Source organism: Monocercomonoides exilis (genome assembly GCF_001643675.1).
Source record: "Monocercomonoides exilis strain PA203 chromosome Unknown scaffold17-1647472, whole genome shotgun sequence".
NCBI lineage: Eukaryota > Preaxostyla > Oxymonadida > Polymastigidae > Monocercomonoides > Monocercomonoides exilis.
The window spans coordinates 1,423,548-1,441,402 of record NW_027150562.1 but is presented as its reverse complement, the minus strand read 5'-3'; the positions used below and the strand labels follow the sequence as shown (position 1 = coordinate 1,441,402).

At 32.2% G+C, this 17,855-nt stretch overlaps 4 protein-coding genes across 4 annotated transcripts; 3 read left to right on the top strand and 1 right to left on the bottom strand.

Annotated features, from left to right (window-relative positions):
* Nucleotide 1: 1 nt before the first annotated feature.
* On the top strand, nt 2–2,176 carry MONOS_11574 (Protein disulfide-isomerase; the record flags this gene model as incomplete). Its single annotated transcript, XM_067864115.1, has 6 exons — nt 2–122; nt 180–757; nt 1,114–1,182; nt 1,282–1,375; nt 1,427–1,708; nt 1,793–2,176. The coding sequence occupies 6 exons, from the start codon at nt 2–4 to the stop codon at nt 1,855–1,857; spliced, it is 1,209 nt and encodes a 402-aa protein (XP_067729382.1). The 3' UTR covers nt 1,858–2,176.
* An 857-nt stretch (nt 2,177–3,033) lies between these two features.
* On the top strand, nt 3,034–8,741 carry MONOS_11573 (putative pten protein; the record flags this gene model as incomplete). The annotated part of the gene is made up of 18 exons (XM_067864114.1): nt 3,034–3,069; nt 3,113–3,233; nt 3,282–3,518; nt 3,604–3,777; nt 3,960–4,124; nt 4,311–4,351; nt 4,511–4,617; nt 4,749–4,887; nt 4,942–5,025; nt 5,088–5,207; nt 5,471–5,538; nt 5,727–5,843; nt 5,929–6,049; nt 6,099–6,158; nt 6,256–6,410; nt 6,525–6,622; nt 6,800–6,966; nt 7,189–8,741. 18 exons carry the CDS (start codon nt 3,034–3,036, stop codon nt 8,266–8,268), a joined length of 3,090 nt encoding a protein of 1,029 aa, XP_067729381.1. The 3' UTR covers nt 8,269–8,741.
* A 79-nt stretch (nt 8,742–8,820) lies between these two features.
* On the bottom strand, nt 8,821–13,127 carry MONOS_11572 (putative CH-like domain in sperm protein). Its single transcript, XM_067864113.1, has 14 exons — nt 12,921–13,127; nt 12,582–12,830; nt 12,337–12,527; nt 11,984–12,285; nt 11,725–11,901; nt 11,496–11,604; nt 11,242–11,355; nt 10,994–11,085; nt 10,767–10,866; nt 10,388–10,615; nt 9,574–10,217; nt 9,319–9,450; nt 9,066–9,170; nt 8,821–8,973 (listed from the first exon to the last, which is right to left on the bottom strand). Exons 1-14 carry the CDS (start codon nt 12,995–12,997, stop codon nt 8,896–8,898), a joined length of 2,598 nt encoding a protein of 865 aa, XP_067729380.1. The 5' UTR covers nt 12,998–13,127; the 3' UTR covers nt 8,821–8,895.
* On the top strand, nt 13,104–14,490 carry MONOS_11571 (uncharacterized protein). The gene is made up of 6 exons (XM_067864112.1): nt 13,104–13,194; nt 13,281–13,416; nt 13,478–13,742; nt 13,799–13,846; nt 13,967–14,065; nt 14,274–14,490. The coding sequence occupies exons 1-6, from the start codon at nt 13,192–13,194 to the stop codon at nt 14,350–14,352; spliced, it is 630 nt and encodes a 209-aa protein (XP_067729379.1). The 5' UTR covers nt 13,104–13,191; the 3' UTR covers nt 14,353–14,490.
* Nucleotides 14,491–17,855: the final 3,365 nt, after the last annotated feature.

The following is a 17,855-nucleotide window of genomic DNA, read 5'->3' as shown; positions in this document are numbered from 1 at the left end:
AATGTTTTCTGTTTTATCTTTATTACTATTTTTGGAAGGTGCAACAGCAAGCGACCTTATTGAACTAACTCAAAAAACATTTTCTAAAGAAGTTTTGGAAAATGAAAACACGTATTTCATCAGTTTGACTTATTGGATTTTGTTTTAGAATTATTGAAATTTTACATGTAATATGAAAGTGTTTCACGGAACAAGATGTCCAGCATGCCATCAGGCTATGCCAGCAATGGAAAAACTCGCAACTTCAATGCGTAATATTGGAATAAAAATTGGAATTGTAAATGTTGACAGTTGTCCTGCTCTTGCCAGAACATATGAAACATATACAATACCTAAATTTATTCTATTTCGACCTAATAAGCAACCAGTGGTATATGATCGTGATCGTTCAGCAAAAGCAATGGGAAAGTTTATATTAAACAATCAGCTTGGTGCAAGACAAGTCTCACAAATTACAAATGACACAGCAATAGAAAAATTTTTTAATTTAACAAGCAAAGTTCCTAGAATATTATTGCTGTCATCAAAGAACGCTCCACCTCCAATGTTTAAAGAATCGTGCTTTAAGCACAGAAAAGGACTTGTGTGTGGATTTGCAAGTAAAAGCTTTGATTCGTTGAGCGCCATTAAAAAGAAATTGGATGATATTAATAAAACTGACATTGGAGAAATTGAATATCCTTCTCTTTATGCTCTTTCACGAGAGGAAGATGAACAGAAGACTCCTTATTATAAAATGGAAAAATATCAAGGAGACGTTAATTTCAAAAATATACACAAATTTATGGCAAAATTTTCAATTGCATCAAAATTGAAGATTGATGAAACTTCAACAACTTCGGGTTCAGGAAAGAATAAGGGTTCATCGAAGTCAAAAGCAAGCAAAAATAATAAAAAGGAATTGTAAATATTTCAATTTGAAATTTTTTTAGCAATTTATAATAATATAAATTACTAATTACATTCCTTTTCCTTTTGTAATTGCGCATTTCACTCATTTCTTGCGTTTTTTTAACTGTGATAATTTTCATGTTTATTATGATTGCGAATTTTTTTATTTCAAACCAACTATTTAAAGTTTTAAACATTTAAAATATTTAATTGAATGATTAGAAAGGAAATCTCTATGATGAGGTTTGTGCACCCACAGTTGATTTAATTTTGATCGAATTTGACAACATGGTTTGCTTATTGTTTTGTTGAAGAACATATTTCATTTTATCTCCAATAAATTCCATTCTAAAATAAAACTGTTTTTGGATTCATGCATTTTTGCCAAAGGCTGCACCACCAACAACTGAACAATTGAAAGAAGCATTTTATCTTTTTGATAACGATAAAGATGGAGAAGCTCCATGGCAAGATTTACAGATAGGTAAAATATAATGTTGTTTTGTCTAATATTATTTAAATGTTGTTTTATCAGGCATGAACGCTTTAGGATTCACTCCAACACCTGACCAGATATCTGCATGCTTCAAGCAGGCTAAAGTGGATCCAAACAAGCCCATGAAGCAACTGGACTTCATTCATCTTATGCAAGAGGTCGTAAAGCTGCCTAGCGATGAGCCTGCGCTTTTAGAAGCGTTTAAAGTTTTTGACAGAGAACACACTGGATTTGTTAACATTGCAGATTTAAGGAAAGTTATGGAAAGCATTCCCGATCGTTTAGAAGACGCACAGATTGATGCAATGATGAAAGAAGCAGGTTTGTATTTTATTTCTTATTTATGGATGAAGTTTTCATTTAAAATTCGATCTTAATTTTTCACATATTAAAAATTTATTGCAGACGATGGAACAGGAAAAATCGAATATGCAAAATTTGTGAAAGTTATGATAGGTCAAGCAAAATAGAGAAATGTACAAGCGAAAATTACCATTTTCTTCATTTTTGTTAGATATTTTCACGTATAACCTACTTTAAAAACCAATTTTTCAGCTCAAAAATTTTTACATTTCAAAAAATCAGTATTTTTAGCGATTTTTCACGTAATAAACGGAAAAAGAATTTTGAATTATTTTAGGTGAATTAAAGTGGAGAAAATCCTTTTTTGTGAACCCTCTCATTGTAATTGGGGGGAAAAAACCAGGCTGTTCTTAATGCACTGTTGAAAAGAAAAAAATATATTTCTTTTCAAAAAACATTACTCAGAATTAAATATGAAAAAAAAAAGAATGAAGAAACTTAAAGTTATGTGTAACTTCACAAGTGCATCAAAATAATTCAAGATTTTCATATGGACAGATGTGACATATGTCAACATTCAAGTGTCGAAATTATTATAACATTAATTTGCTAATTTGGTGTGGAATTTCATTTGCACTTAAAAGAACGGGCTCTTCAAAAAATCTGAGTTTTTTTTCTCCACTTGTTTTTTTCCTATGTTTTTGATAAAAGACAGTTGAATCAATAGCCAATTTGTAACTATTCGTTTTCATTCACAAACGATTTTGTGTTAATTTATTCCAAAATGAAATTTATCTTTCAAAAATTATTTATCATAATTTATTTTTTTCTAACAAATTTTAAACGAAAATGAATTTGTTTTCATGGTTTTAAAAAATAATTGAAGTTCAAATTTCTGACTTTCTTAATTGAGCATAGTATTTTTCTTCATAAAATCACAGAACAATCTTTTAAAAATGGAAAAATTAAATATTTGCTTGTCTTCGATCAAATAATAATTTATATGTATTTTAGAATTTTAATTTATTTTTTTAAAAAATATTGACATAAGAAAAACAAAATAAATTTATGCAGTTGGATACTGTTGAAGAAAGAGAAAGTGTAGATATATTGCTGCTTGCTAATATTTTTAATGCATTATTACAATTATTTCCAAATTTTTTATTTTTTTTGCTTCGCGTGTGGAATATGTGCATTACACAAAAGACTATAAAATAGTTTGATTGAATGATGCAATTTTTATACGAATGAAAATTTATATTTCATTTTCTTCATGAATTTTACAGAATTCTGAAACAAATAACAGACAATTGGAAAAACGCATTTCCATCCAAATTGGAAAGATGGGAATCAAGCAAAGTTCATCTGCTATAATTATAGTACGTGATTTTTATTTTATTATTCAATACAACTTTGGTTTAGAAAAAAGCTTCTCAAACAAAAGAAATACCACCCCCTCCAATGTCTTCACCTATAAAGGCACCTCAAACTAAAGTGTATCAAACTACTCCACTCCTTGAAGCTGAGCAACCAGAAAAAGAAGGTTTTTACATTTTAATTTACTTCTTCAGATTTAAAAATGTGTTTATAGTGACTTCAACGCTTGTTGAAAATATGGAAGCTACAATGAAATCAAAGACAAATCAAAAAAAGACGGTTTTTGAAAGGCTTTATTCTTTACATGAAGAAGAAATGATTCGAAGAGCAATGAAAGAAAATTTTCAACAAAATCAGCCTGCTCAAGAAAAGCAGATAATTCCTCATCAAGAATCTCCAAATGCTCATCATTATGAAAATACAGAAATTTTTGATAAATTATATAGAGATGGTGTTTTATATTTGTATAATTTCATTATATGCTTGAAAATGTTTATTTTAATGTTATGTTATTTTTTATTTTCCACAATTTTTAGCTGAATTGCTTCGTCGTTCAAAAGATCAGCACTGCATGGAAGTTATTGAATCAGAAAATAAATTACATCATCCTACAATTGATCCAATATCTGAATTTTATGCAAGAAACGGAGGAATAAGGACATCTACACTTAAAGCATTTAAAGATGGAGAATGTATTGCAAGAAAACAAGGTTTGAAATGATTGAAGATTTACATTTTTCTAAGAAAATGTATACGAGAGAAATAAATGACACATCTTGCATAACCTTTTCCTTTTTGTTTTCTAACATTTATGCTTCATTTCTTTTGAATGAAACTTTAATTACGAAAATTATCAATCGAATTTTTGGAATTTGAAATATACCTTTTTCAGAGCCTAAGCCACAGGAAGAGATTGCTTATGCATTTAAGCCAACAATAACATATCACCCGTCTCAATATCAGGACGAAGAAACAATCGATCCTCTGATGGAATCTTCAAATTCAACTGCTTTTCCTACTGATACTCCTCCTTCTGTCAATCGACACATTCATGAACGTTTGAATATTCCTCATTGTTTTTTTAATCATTCACTGAAAACTGTTTAATTATTTTCCATTAAAAATAAATTTGAATTTTTTTTCTTTCTTTCCATTACCCATTGCTTATTTCCTGGGATTTGTTTATTTTATTCCGGCTTGATTGCTCTTTGTTGAAATTCTTTGCCATCTTTGCAAATTGAAGAAGAAAATAAAGTTCCCCGTTGGCTGAGGCTTTATGAATATGTTTGCACTTTCACATCCTCAATTTTTGTTTCATTCCTGTTTCTATTCCATTGTTTATAAATAACATTTTATTTTTTCCTTCTCATATACATAAATATTTTTACCACTTCCTGCCAATTTTTGATGCTTCAACTTTGTCTTTTCCTTTCAATAATGAAGAGGTGGACGCAAGAGCAATTGAAAAAGAAGAAAGAAGCTGAAATAAGAGCAATGGAAGATTCAGTGATGCAGCCGCCAACACTTCTTGCTTCCTCAGTCACAAACGAGTTTGAGCTATTTATTCACTTTTTTTTTATGTTTTCGATTTTTCGCTCATTGCTCTTCGAATGCATTCTTCACACAAAACATATCTAAACACGTTTTCCCGATTTCCTGGAACATATAAACTTTCTTGAAGATTAATACCTCCTTCTTCTACTCAGATGTCTCGTGCGGAGTTGTGGCTCGAGCAAAAACAGAAAAAAGAGGATGAGCTTCGGCAGAAGCTTTTGGAGGAAGAAAGAAGCACCATACAGCTAAAGCCATCAATCAAAGACGTATTGCTCTATATTTTTATCGCATTACTTTTATTAATTCGCATTTCTGTTCAGAAAATTGATCATCCATCACAAACATTTGAGGAGTTTGTTCAAACAACAACTGGAGTATCGAAGTTTCTTTCACGATGTGAATTGGTTTGTCTTTTATTATTTTTTTAGTAGTAAGTGTGAAAATTTGCTTTTAACGTTGATTAAAGGCGAGAAAAATGAAGGAAGAAAAACCAGTTCCAGGAGAAAATAGTGTATTTCCTCGCCCTCCAACACAACCTAAAGAGTTTAATTTTTCAAGAAAAGTTGAAGTTAAATCTCTTCAAAGGGTTTGAATTATTATTGATTCTGAAACAATATGTTATTTTTTGCATATATTTTTAGCCTGTTTCAACAAACAAAAGCTATTCTTCTCTTATGTTCAAACCTTCACAAACAATTCATTCTTTTTCTTGAAACTTATAAATTTTTAGTTTTGATAAAGTTTTTTATTAATCGTTTAAAAAGTGGTTGTCTTGATCTCTTTCTCTTTTTTTGACAATCTCCGCCATAATTCATTGAAGTACTTTGATATATGACATTTATTCGAAAGCTAGTTTCTTTGGAAAAGCGTAGATATGTCGATAAAGAGCTTGATGTTGATCTTGATCTGGCATGTTTGTTTCATTAATAAGTTTATTGTTATTGATGTTTGAACGATCAAAAACAAATTCTAAAAAAACAATTTGTATTCAAAGATGTAACGCCACGGTACTACACAAATTTTTATTTTTTCCTTACAACTTTTGATCATATTTTCGTTTCTTCTCTCTTTTTCTGAAATTGTTCTCAAATAACAATTGTTAAAGGATTATTGCGATGGGATATCCATCGGAAAGTTTTGAGGCAATGTATAGAAACCCAATGACTGATGTCAAAAAGTTTCTCAATTTCCGTCACAAAGATCATTATCGAGTGTACAATTTGTTTGCTTACACTGCATTTTGATTTAAAAAACAAATTCTTTTCATTGCTTTATTATTTTTGATAAATATTCTTTATCTAAATCAGATGTTGTGAACCAGATAGACAGTACGATCATTCACATTTTGAAGGACGAGTTGGATGCTATCCGTTTGCTGATCATAATTGTCCCCCATTTGAGATGATTGAGGAGTTCTGCTTGGATTGTGTATGTTGTTGACAATATTTTATTACATATTTATATTATCTTCTTTAAGGATCAATATATGAAGCAAGACCCCAAAAATGTGTGCGTGATTCATTGTAAAGCAGGAAAGGTTTGTCAACATTTTTGTTATATTATAAGGCAAAAGATTAACTATATGTTTGGCTTTTGAATGTTGAATTTATAATGTTTTGCAATGTTTTCTTTAGGGAAGAACTGGATTGATGATTTGCTGCCTTCTTCTATATATGAAGGAGTGGGAAAACGCCGAGGAGGCAATGGAATTTTATGGAATTGCAAGAACCAAAAACAGGAAGGGAGTAACTATTCCGTCTCAACGGCGATACATTCACTACTTCGAAAGGTTTGCAATATTTGAAATCTCTTCATGTTTCGCTGAAATGATAATGACTTTTGTTTTTATGATATACTTGCGATAACCATCAACAAAACTTGTCTTTTTTTCAAAAAATATAAGGCATTTATGGAATCCTCATTCAGTTCCGATTTTGCAGCCATTGACACTTGTTCGAATTCGAATGACACCTCCACCAGTGTACAAGAAGGACAGATGCAGTATGAATTCATCGAAATATTGTTGAATAGTTGTTATTATTATAATGCACTTTCTATTTCTTTTCTTTTTCTTTTTTAACTTTCTTTTTATAATTCAATTTCATTGATTTCTAATCGTTTTGTTTTTGTTCTTTTAAACACATGAATGTGAATGATCATGCTGATTACTTATTTCAGAGCCAACATATGTCATTGAGCAAAACGGGCGTGTTCTGTTGGATTACGAAAAACAGATCGAAGGAAAACTCGTGAAATACCCCAAAACAGTCGCTTATGTCGAGATGGAAGGATTCAACTGCTGCTTCGATGGAGATGTCCGCTTTCGCTTCACTCACAAGGAGATTGTATGCCTTTTTGAATGAATTTATTTTTAGATTTTTGTGGCTTATCAAAAAAAAATATTTCTTTTTCTTTATTTTATTATTTTTCATTTGTGCTTTCATTTGATTCTTTAATTTATTAACTCTTAATTTTTCAATATCTGATCTTCGTCATTTTCAATTCCTTTTCCACAATCTCTCTTTCTCTCTTTCTCTTTCTCTCTTCTTCTTCTTCTTCTTCCTCAGACCATCTGCCAGTTCTGGATCAACACTCGATTTGTCACCACCAACCCTCTTGTTCTGACCCAAAAGGAGTTGGACAAAGCGATCAGCGACAAGAAGAACAAGCACATTCCAAAGGGATTCACACTGGCGCTGTTCTTCGAAGAGACAGAAATGACGCGTGTGCCGAAGGAGGTGGAGGAGTGGGAGAGGCGAAGGGCCGAGCGGGAGATGCAGAAGGAGCTGGAGTGGAAGCAGAAGAGAGAAGAGCGAAGAAGGCGGAAGAGGGAAGGAATCATAGGGAACGAGGAAGATGACGAAGAGGATCTACCAACCGACTCAGAAGAAGAGGAGGAAGAGGAAGAGGAAGACGACACAGATGAGAAAGACACGCAAAAGCCGAAGGAGAAGCAACGGAGCGATTCCGTCTTCAATCCTTTTGCCTTTGCGCATGCGTCCTCCACAACAACCTCCTCTTCCTCTGCTTCTGCCTCTTCCTCCTTCCCTGTTTCTCCGAAGACATCTCCAGTTGCACCTCCACCGCCCCGCAGGATGGACACACCGCCTCCTCCGAGCGACACACCACCGCCGCCAAGCGACAGCGAAGAGTCTGACTCAGACGAAGGAGAAGGAGAAGGAGGAGAAAGAGGAGAGAAGAGAAAGAGTGCAGAGAGAGAGGGTTCTCCTCCTCCGCCGCCTCCGCCGACTTCTTCAAACTCTTCCTTCGCAGCAGCCGCTGCTGATTCCTCGCAAGTCACAACTTTATCTTCTCCAACGGCCAAACGCCCTGAGCCTGTGTCTCCTGCTCTTGTAGCTTCACCAACATCATCATCTTCATCCTCAACACCCCAATCATCTTCATCTCCACCTCCACCTCCACCTCAGACACTCCCCCAAGAGCCTTCCCCGCCTCCTGCCGACGATCTCCCTTCTCCTCCGCTTCTTTCGCCTTCGCCTGAAGAGCTGCCAGACATCGATCTTCCTCCTCCGCCTGATCTGGGCACCCCAACTCCTCCTCCTGAGAACAGCGCTTCTCAGTCTCCCTACCCTTTCACGCCTCCTCCTGTTGACCCCCCTACGCCACCTGCACCCCCTGCCATATAACCAGCAATTAGACCCAACAATAGACATCCAATTTAATCAGATATTTAAGCAAGCAATTTAACAAGCTTTTTAACCAATGATTTAACCAGCGCCGTTTATACATTGCATTCTTTTTATTTAGTTTTTTTGTATTTCGAACATCATTTCCATTTTATTTGTTTATTTATTTTATTTTGAAACATTTTTTTCGTCTTTCGTTATGCCTTCGTTTTTATTTAATTGTGTTTTTAGTTTCTTTTTATCTTTTCGATTGATTATTTTTCATTTGAGCTCCAATTCAGATGGGGTTCGGTTATCTTTTGTTAACTGTCTAAATGATTTATTACTGCACTTTCTCGTTTGTTGTGAGTTGCATTATTATTTAAATTGTTCGTTTCCTTTTTATTTTCTTCTCAGTTGTGTGTAAATGATTCAATGATTTTTGTGCGAAAATGGCTCAAAAGAAGTACAACACGAACTTGTTCTCCACTTCTAACTTCTCGTTTTTTTTATAGGAATTTTTGAGAAAATATTCTTTCTTTTTATCTTTTGTATTAAAAAAACAGAACTTGAATTATTAGAAATGAGTTTTGCAGCATTACAACATAAAGTTAAAAAAAGAAAAAGAAAAAATAGGAGGAAGTGTGTTTATCCGCTTATTGCCTTCTGCAAGAAAGGAGGGAAAGATGAAAACAATCTGTTGGCATCGTCTGCACATGCAGGAGACTGAAATAACAAACAAACAAACAAATGAAGAAATTAAGAAAGAAAGAGAGAAAGAATATTCATTATTAAAGAAAAAAGACAAAAAAACACACATTTCTGAGTGAATGGCAGAGTTCAGAAAGCTTTTGTTTGTGCTCGTCAGTTGATGAAGCAGAAGTGAATACATCGCGAATCCGATCCATGGAAGGTTGAAGATACTAAGAAAAATATATTTGTTGAACAGAAAAATGGTCGAAATGTTTCAATAAATAATTGAAAGCATTTGAACAAATATTCAAGAAAAAAAGAATTAGAAAAAGAAATAAATTTAATAAATTGAAGCTAAATCAAAGTAAAAACGCATACGTTTTGAATGCATTGAGGGAAGAACTGGCAGACAGCAGCTACAATTCTTGATCCTTCTTCAACTGTCTCTGGATCAGAGAGACAGTTCAGCACATACAGACACAGACGATTTGCTATCCTTGAATAGACAATCTGGTTAAATTCACGAAATAATAATAATTATTATTATTATTTTTAAAATCAATCACATGAAAAGTTATGCAAAATGAATAATGAAATGACAACTGAGAAGAAATGCAGAATTAATGTGCAAACCTCTAAAGCATCGCTTTCTTCATCCACAGTTTCGCCTGCTTCTCTTCTCTTTTCTCTTTCGCTGCTCACAAACTCCATCGCAGGTGCGAGGCAGGACGCAATGACTGCTACATACTGCGGAGTCAGCACCTGTGCATCTGCTGCTTGCTCCTCCTGCTGCTCAGCCAGCGCAGCAGACAGACACAAATCAGCCAAAATAGCACCTTCACACCTGACCCAACCACCCACATTTGCCGGCGGGTCGCCCATGTACAGCGGAGAGGACGAAGGAAAAGCGATCATCTTCAGCAGATGCAGCGGGAGTGACATGCAGCACTCGACAATCGCCTCGCGGAGTGCGAGAAAGCCTGCAGTGGGTGCTTCTGAGAGGGTGGAGGCGACAGAAGTGGAGGAGAAGACGTCCTGGCTGAGGGATGAAGTGGGGAGGAAGAAAGGATACAGATCAATCACATCGCCCAGTGTCTGCATCAGCATGTTCAGCACCACTCCGCTGCATTCTGCCAGCGGGTCTCGCAGCCCTTTCACAATCGCATCCAGACACTGCGTGATCTTCACCTCGCAATCAGCAATCTGCGCCTCTTTGTCTGCATCGCTCATCGAATTCAACTCTTCTTCCTCTTCGCGAGAAATTGGAGGATTACTTCCTGTTCAAGTGATGTTGAGAATAAAATCAGAAAGAAAATTAATAAGACACAACTTATTTGTAAATATTTTCTGGAAAAAGAATCGAATAATCACTTCAACAATTACAAGTTAAAATTTCGCATTCATGAAAAAAAAGCAATCAGAAGTTATCCTCATTCATCTATCAAACCATTGTATTTCAGTGCTCTTGATAAAAAGTATGGCAGCAAGAAAGCAGCGTTGGCACAAGCAAGCGATCTGACCTGCCACCACGAGTCACTCGCCAGAATCAGAATGCGTGGGAGCATTGCAGCTACTGTCTCTGTTGCCTGGCTGATGATCAGCCCCAGAAGTTCCAAAGCACAGCTCCGCACTGAAGGCGCAGACATCGACAGGCAGATGGTCAGCTCAGGTATAACTGATTGGATATGAGTGAATGAGGAATAAAATGAAGAATACACAAAGAAGAAATATTTGAATAAACAAAATGAAATGAAAAAATAAGGAAGATGAAGATGTATTTATTTAGTATTCATAATGATATTCAGATATTTAGAAGAATGGCATGCCTATTTGAGAGATTCGTGGATCAGCAACAGAAAATGTGCCGTTTGGTGAAGTGAAATAGCAGAACAGCACACGAATGAAAGTCTCCCGCGAAACAATTGACTAAATTATCAGTCAAAAAAGAAACACAGCAAAGAAAAATGATTCGATTGAAGAATATCAACAGAAATTTAAACAAGTATTGTTTAAATAAAACATTGAATATAAAAATCAGATAAAAATGGCAAACTTTAATAGAAGTCAGAATATTTGCGTGGCTTTCGGGTGAAGAGCAGAACGATCGAATTCCTTTGACAACATAAAACATTCGTTGGAAGGGTGCTGTACAAAATAACATTCAGATTGAATATCACAGTCGAGATTTCAAAAGAACGTTAACAGAAAGAATTGTTCAAAAAATGAGAGAAAATAAAAGAAAAAGTGAGAAATTGAATGAAGAACGTAATTCAGATTTGCCTATCAACAAAGTTAGCACACAATCAATGAAGAAGTGGCTGAGCCTGTTCAGCAGGCCGATGATGTGTGACTGAGCCGACAAAGCATCAATAGCAGACAAGCAAATTCCGCATTCTTCAAACATTGTGCATGCACCTAAATTCAAATATAAAACAAGTTTGAGAAGAAAACAAAAGAGAGAGAGAAATCAATAAGCAAAAATACAATTATGAAAAAGAATTCAAAAAGCACAAAATAACTGATTGAAAGCAAAAAGGAAAAAAAATTGATCAGACCATAGAATTTGTTAGATGTGAGAGTGTCATTCAGCAAAGAAATAATAAATGAGCCAAGAGGGAAAAATTGGTGGCAATTGCTTGATATAACTTCGCATATCTCGTTCATCTGTTGCAATTTGTCAAACACACACAGCACAATTCATTACATATCAAGTAACAGAACATAAATATATCAATCATAAAAAATAGGTAGAAATCAGTAATAGTTAAAACATCGCTTGCGCACCCTTGTTCTGATTGAATTGATAAGAGAATTAAACTCTTCATCATCAATTTCGTTGACTTGATCCAACAAATTTGTCAAAGGGTTATTATCTGCACCTCCAGACGATGGCGTTGCAGATCCAGTCGGAAGTGAAGAAACCGTTGCGTTAATGCATGCGCTTAAAATAGATTCGACAGTCTAAAAGACAAGAAATAGTTAAAAATAAGCAAATCATTTATTTTCCAAAATTAGTCAATAATATTTATCAATCATATAAAACCTCTTTCGGTTGGATATCCTGTTGTTGTCGATAAGAGTCCCTTCGTTCTTCTTGATCAATGGCTCTTTTTTTCTCTCCGTCATCTGCTGGCTCTCGCTCTGCTTCACCTGGGGTGTAGCCTCTTCCACTTGTTCCATTTCCTCCGGATGGATTTGATGAAGACGTTGGATAATCCGGTGGAGGAAGCTTTTTCCCAAGGGGCCTAATTTCCACTCCTTTGAATCCAATATTTGTTGTATCAGTCTTTGGCTTCATTTGCCGTGGGGCTCCTTTTTCCTTTTTATGTGTAATTTCAAAACGTTCTTTGAAATAAAATTTGTTGTATTGAAATTTTTAAATTTATAATTACAAACTAGGATTTTTCTCTTTTTCTTGAATGCGCATTTCGTGGTGTTGTGATAAAATATCTTCTGCTTCTCTTGTTAAAACAACAGTATCCTGCTTTTTCATTGTCTGTTCGTGCTCTTTTACAAGCAATGAAGTAGTTGGTTGTGCATAGCCAGGAACCTGAGAAAGAGGAGATATGACTGGTCGAGGAGGTACACTAAAATTTAAGAAAACCTTTGTAAGTTAAAAACGCAAATAATTATTATTCAACCTTCTTCTTGTCAGAAAAGTATACATTGTATCAATAAGCTGTTGAGTTCCTTCGGTACGGTAATTCATAGTGTCGTCAATCATTTTTGGTGTGATTGGGACATTAAATTTTCTGAAAAATGTATTTAGAAAATCCCAATTTTGTGTCCTTGCAGATGAAGAACTTCCGGGATCAAATGAATGTTTTGTTACTTCATTTGGGAAATAACAACTAAATATTTCGCCAACAACATATCCATTTGCGAAATCTCTTCACAAATAAAATAAGAGAAGATGGAAATAACAAATTCAAATTTTTTGAGGATATGCATAAAAATTCATAAAAACTATTTTAAAAAACCTTTTTGGATTTTTTATTATAACAGAAATATCCAATGATTGGATCCATTTAATCATCTCTCGCCCCAACAATGCCATTTGCCTTTTTCAAACCGATTAAACGATCTGTCCCCCAATCTTATATTTTGAATTTTGGAGATAATATCAATAAATAACAATAAATTATCAAGTAAATAGAAGTGAAGAGGTTTTCAAATCACATAATATTATTATGGGCGGATAATTCGAATATTTTGATCCTCCAAAGTGAACATTTTCACTTACGTTGATTAATGGTATTGTTTTATTAACATTCTTTCGTATTTTAAAGTTTTCGCGAATTTTTTATTTTGCATGCACATTTTTGTTTGTTTGCATTCAGCCAAAAAAGAGAACTGCAATCGCTGTTCCTCGTCGAGAACTTCCTGAAAGGAAAAGAAAACAAGTAGAGCGTTACACTGCTACTGAAATAAAGCCAAAGAAGAGCAAAAAGACAAAAGAAGAAAAGAAAGTTAAAGGTTAGAAAATAAATTTTTTTTAAAATATTTTTCTTATTATTTCTGAAATTTTTGTGCATAGAGAAAAAAACGAAAATTACAAAGAAGGTTACAACAAAAAAGGTGACAGTCAAGACAACAAAAAAGGACAAGCCCAAAAAGAAGGTTGAAAAGAAAGAAAAGAAAGTTGTTGTCAAAAAAGCACCAAAAGCCAAAAAAGCCAAAACACCCTCAGCTGCAACAACAAAGAAAACCAAATCTGCAGATAATCGACATCAAGCAGAAATCACAAAAAAAATGAAAGAGCTCGCATCAAAATCACTTGATGAACTTAAAGAAATGTGCAAGTGTGAAAATAAATTTTTAAAAATGTAGAAACTTTTTCAATAAATCTTTTTTTAAGGAAAAACGATCTTACTCGGACTGGAACAAAGCAAGATATCATTGAAAGGTTTACAAATTGTGTTAAATATGTTTCCTTATAATCAAAAATACTTCGAAATTTTTAAAAAATTTTTATTAATCTGTTGAACGTTGAATTATTCAATATCATTTGTATTTCTTGATGTAGGGTTGCTGATGCAATGGTCAACGGACCTCCGGCAAGATGTCCTGTATGCTTTGGGGGTCATTTGCATTATGACAAAGTGTCAAAGATGTATTGCTGCAAGTTTGTAAAATGAATATTTTCATTTATTTCTTTTTGCGATCGAGGTTGAGTTGTGAAATTGAAGAATTTAAATTATTGAATGAGAAGATGTATATAAAGAATTATAAGATTGATAGCTATTTCTATTTTTATTTTGAAGTTTATATAATAATATGTTTTAATGATTTTTTTGAAAATGCATATATATATGATGACATTTAATTTTCAGAGGATTTTATGATGAAGATCACATGCACAGATGTTCATATTCGTCAAGTACCATTGACAGAGAGAAATGGGTAGATTAATTAGTAAATATCGTACATTAACTTATTTTAGATTTTTGAAAATGTATATGAAAGCTTTTTAATTTTATCTATTTGCATTTTAAGAGGTTTTACACTTTATCTTCTATTTGTTAAAAGAATAAACCGTTAACTTCTTGACTGCTTCGGAATGTGTGATGTAAGAGAATATGATGCTCACAATTTAAGATGAAAGAATTGTTAATTAAGATTTTCAAAGATGAAAATGGTTTTAGGTTATTTGCAAAGAAATATTTAGAGTTTTTCATAAAGTTAAATGAAATTTAGGGTGATTTTTTTATCCGGACATTTTTTTTAATCCGGACATTTTTTTTTATTGGCGTTTCTCACTAAATAAAAACAAAAAATAGAAAAGGCATATTGCATAAGGTTTGAATACGTATTTAATGTTCACACAAAAAAATTTTTATGTCAATTTTTGTTTTTGATGAAGATCTTAGGAATTTTTAATTTATTTTTGATCATTTGTTTTGTCCATTATGGACTATCTTTCTTTTTTTGTTTATTTTTAACTATAAGTTCATGAAACATACTCAATGACGTTTTATTATTCCAAATGTTATTTGTTTTTAACTATTTTTTCATAAGTTTTTCGCATTTCATCGTTTTTATCAAAAAATTTGAAAAACTGAAAATTCATAAAGATACAATGTTTATTTGATATTTAAAGTGATGCGTATGAAAATTGAACAACTTGAGTTAAGCATTCACCACATTAAAATTTTGTGAAATGTTGTTGCTGAAGTTGCATCAATCAATTTTTGATTTTAACATATTTGCTCATTTCATTTTTGATTCAATCAAATATGACTAATAAATTAAAACAACAATATGTTTTTATCTTATTTACAAACCTATTAAAAATTTAAATCATTATATCATACAAAAATTCAGAAAACTTCAGTTTTTCAAATTTTTTGATAAAAACGATGAAATGCGAAAAACTTATGAAAAAATAGTTAAAAACAAATAACATTTGGAATAATAAAACGTCATTGAGTATGTTTCATGAACTTATAGTTAAAAATAAACAAAAAAAGAAAGATAGTCCATAATGGACAAAACAAATGATCAAAAATAAATTAAAAATTCCTAAGATCTTCATCAAAAACAAAAATTGACATAAAAATTTTTTTGTGTGAACATTAAATACGTATTCAAACCTTATGCAATATGCCTTTTCTATTTTTTGTTTTTATTTAGTGAGAAACGCCAATAAAAAAAAATGTCCGGATTAAAAAAAATGTCCGGATAAAAAAATCACCCTAATATATTCGTTCAATATATGAATAAATCAAACACAATATAATATTGAACTTGTTATGCGATAATAGAACAATTGAAATAATTTTAAGAATCACAAGTGAAAAAAATAAACCGGGAACGTTGTGTCATTTATAGGAGGGGGGAGGGGGGAATTCTCATTTATTCTTAATTATTGAAAGAATATGTTTTAATCAAGTGGCAGTTTAATGAAATTTTGTAAAGGAAAATTTATTGAATGTTATTTTTTAATTTTTGATATTTTTTTAATGATGATGTTGTTGAATAATGATGTCTTATGCAATTATTTATGAATTTTTCGTAATGAATCAACAACGCGTGTAATTCTTTTTGAATTATCGCAAATGAGAAATTTTCTTTTATATTCACATTTGATATTTTTCAAAAAATACTTGCAATCGATCTGTTTTTCATCACTTTAAAATGATATAAAACAATAAAAAATATGCAGAATGGAATAATAAGACATCTGGTCAAATTTGACATATTGTTAGTGTTAATAATTGTGGACACTTTTAATAACTGTAAACAGTCGCATTATCTCAACAACAGTTGATTATAGCTTTTTAACAATTAACCCAATTATTCCCTCAATGAATGTGAACTTATAAGTCATGCAGAAATATAAAATTTTGCTCCCAAGAATAAAAAACTTAACGTTTTTAATTTTCGGAGAAACTCGAAGAAAATAATTTCCGCAAGTTTCTCCGAAAATTGAAAATAATTCATAAACAATTTCGTTGAGTTGGAAGAAAGATAAAAACAATTCATATTTGGTTATATTCAATGAGGGAATAATTGGGTTTATTGTCAAAATGCAACTAACATTGGTTGTGAGAAAATTCAACTGTCCACAGCTATTGAAAGTGTCCATTATTTTCAACACCAACTAAACAGAATGCATAAATTCTAGAAAAAATACAAAAAACAAATGAATCAAAAAATTAAACACTCTTTTCTTTAAAGAAAGAATAACAAATATGTGTGATTTTTTTGAAAAGTTCCTTTTGTCTCATTTTTAGGAAAAAATGAAAATTCAAAAATTTCATCAATTTTTCATACAAACTCACCAAATTCCACCATTAAAGAAACAAACCATTGACAATGAAACTGTTTCCATGATGGTGAAATTTTGTGAGTTGAAAAGAAAACTTGATGGAAATATTCTATTTTCACTTTCACAAGAAAATAAAGCAAAGCAACTATTTTAAAAATTATCAAAAAATTATTTCTGTCAGGGGGGTCAATTTGTATATTTTCATCAACGTAAGGAGGACATAGAGCTTTTGTCACAGTTCAATGAGAAGGAATCATCTATTATATGGGGGAAAATACGGACTTTCAAGCTTTTTTTGCACAAAGAACGAAAAAATTGTTTTTCTCATAACATTATAAAACTCACTTGGATTTCAAAACAAATTTGATTTTCATAACTGCATACAAGCATCGTTGACATAACATAAAAATGTTATGGGATTTCACATTTGTTTCAATAAAGAAACCCATTTTTTTTGTATTTTTTTGATTACAAAAAGTTCATCAAAGATCCATAATTTTTCAATGAAAATGCCTGATGCGAAATGTTTTGCCCCATATCATTTTGTTTATTGATTTCATCATTGTTTCTCAGTTGCACAAAAAAAAAATCATCAAAATGACAAAGACAAAAAAACTCAAAAAATAATTATTATTTTTGAAATAAATTTGAAAATAGTTTATTCAGGAACTTTTTCACAAAATAGTTGTTTTTTTGAGATATACAGATATCGCATAAAATACCGGACATTGCACAAAATACCGGACAAGATCGATTTCTCAATAACCGCAAGAGGTATAATTCTGAAAAATTTCCTTAAAATATATCTCATTAATACAAACTCATTTGATAAACGAGACTTTCTAAACAGCTTCGTTTGTGCTCAGAAAAAATAATTATTTGATTCCAGGAGAATAAGGATAAAAAGTTTCTCCGAGATTTAAAAAATAAATTTTTCTGAGCACAAATGTGGCTATTGTGAAAGTTTTGTTTATCAAATGAGTAAGTATTGATGAGATATATTTAGAGGAAAATTAATAGAATTATTCCTCTTGCAGCTATTGTGAAATCGATATGGGTCATTATTTTTCATATCGTAACTTTGTTCGAAGAAAGATCTTTTTTTTATTAATTGTGGTAAAAAGAGAAAAAGGCAAAAATACAT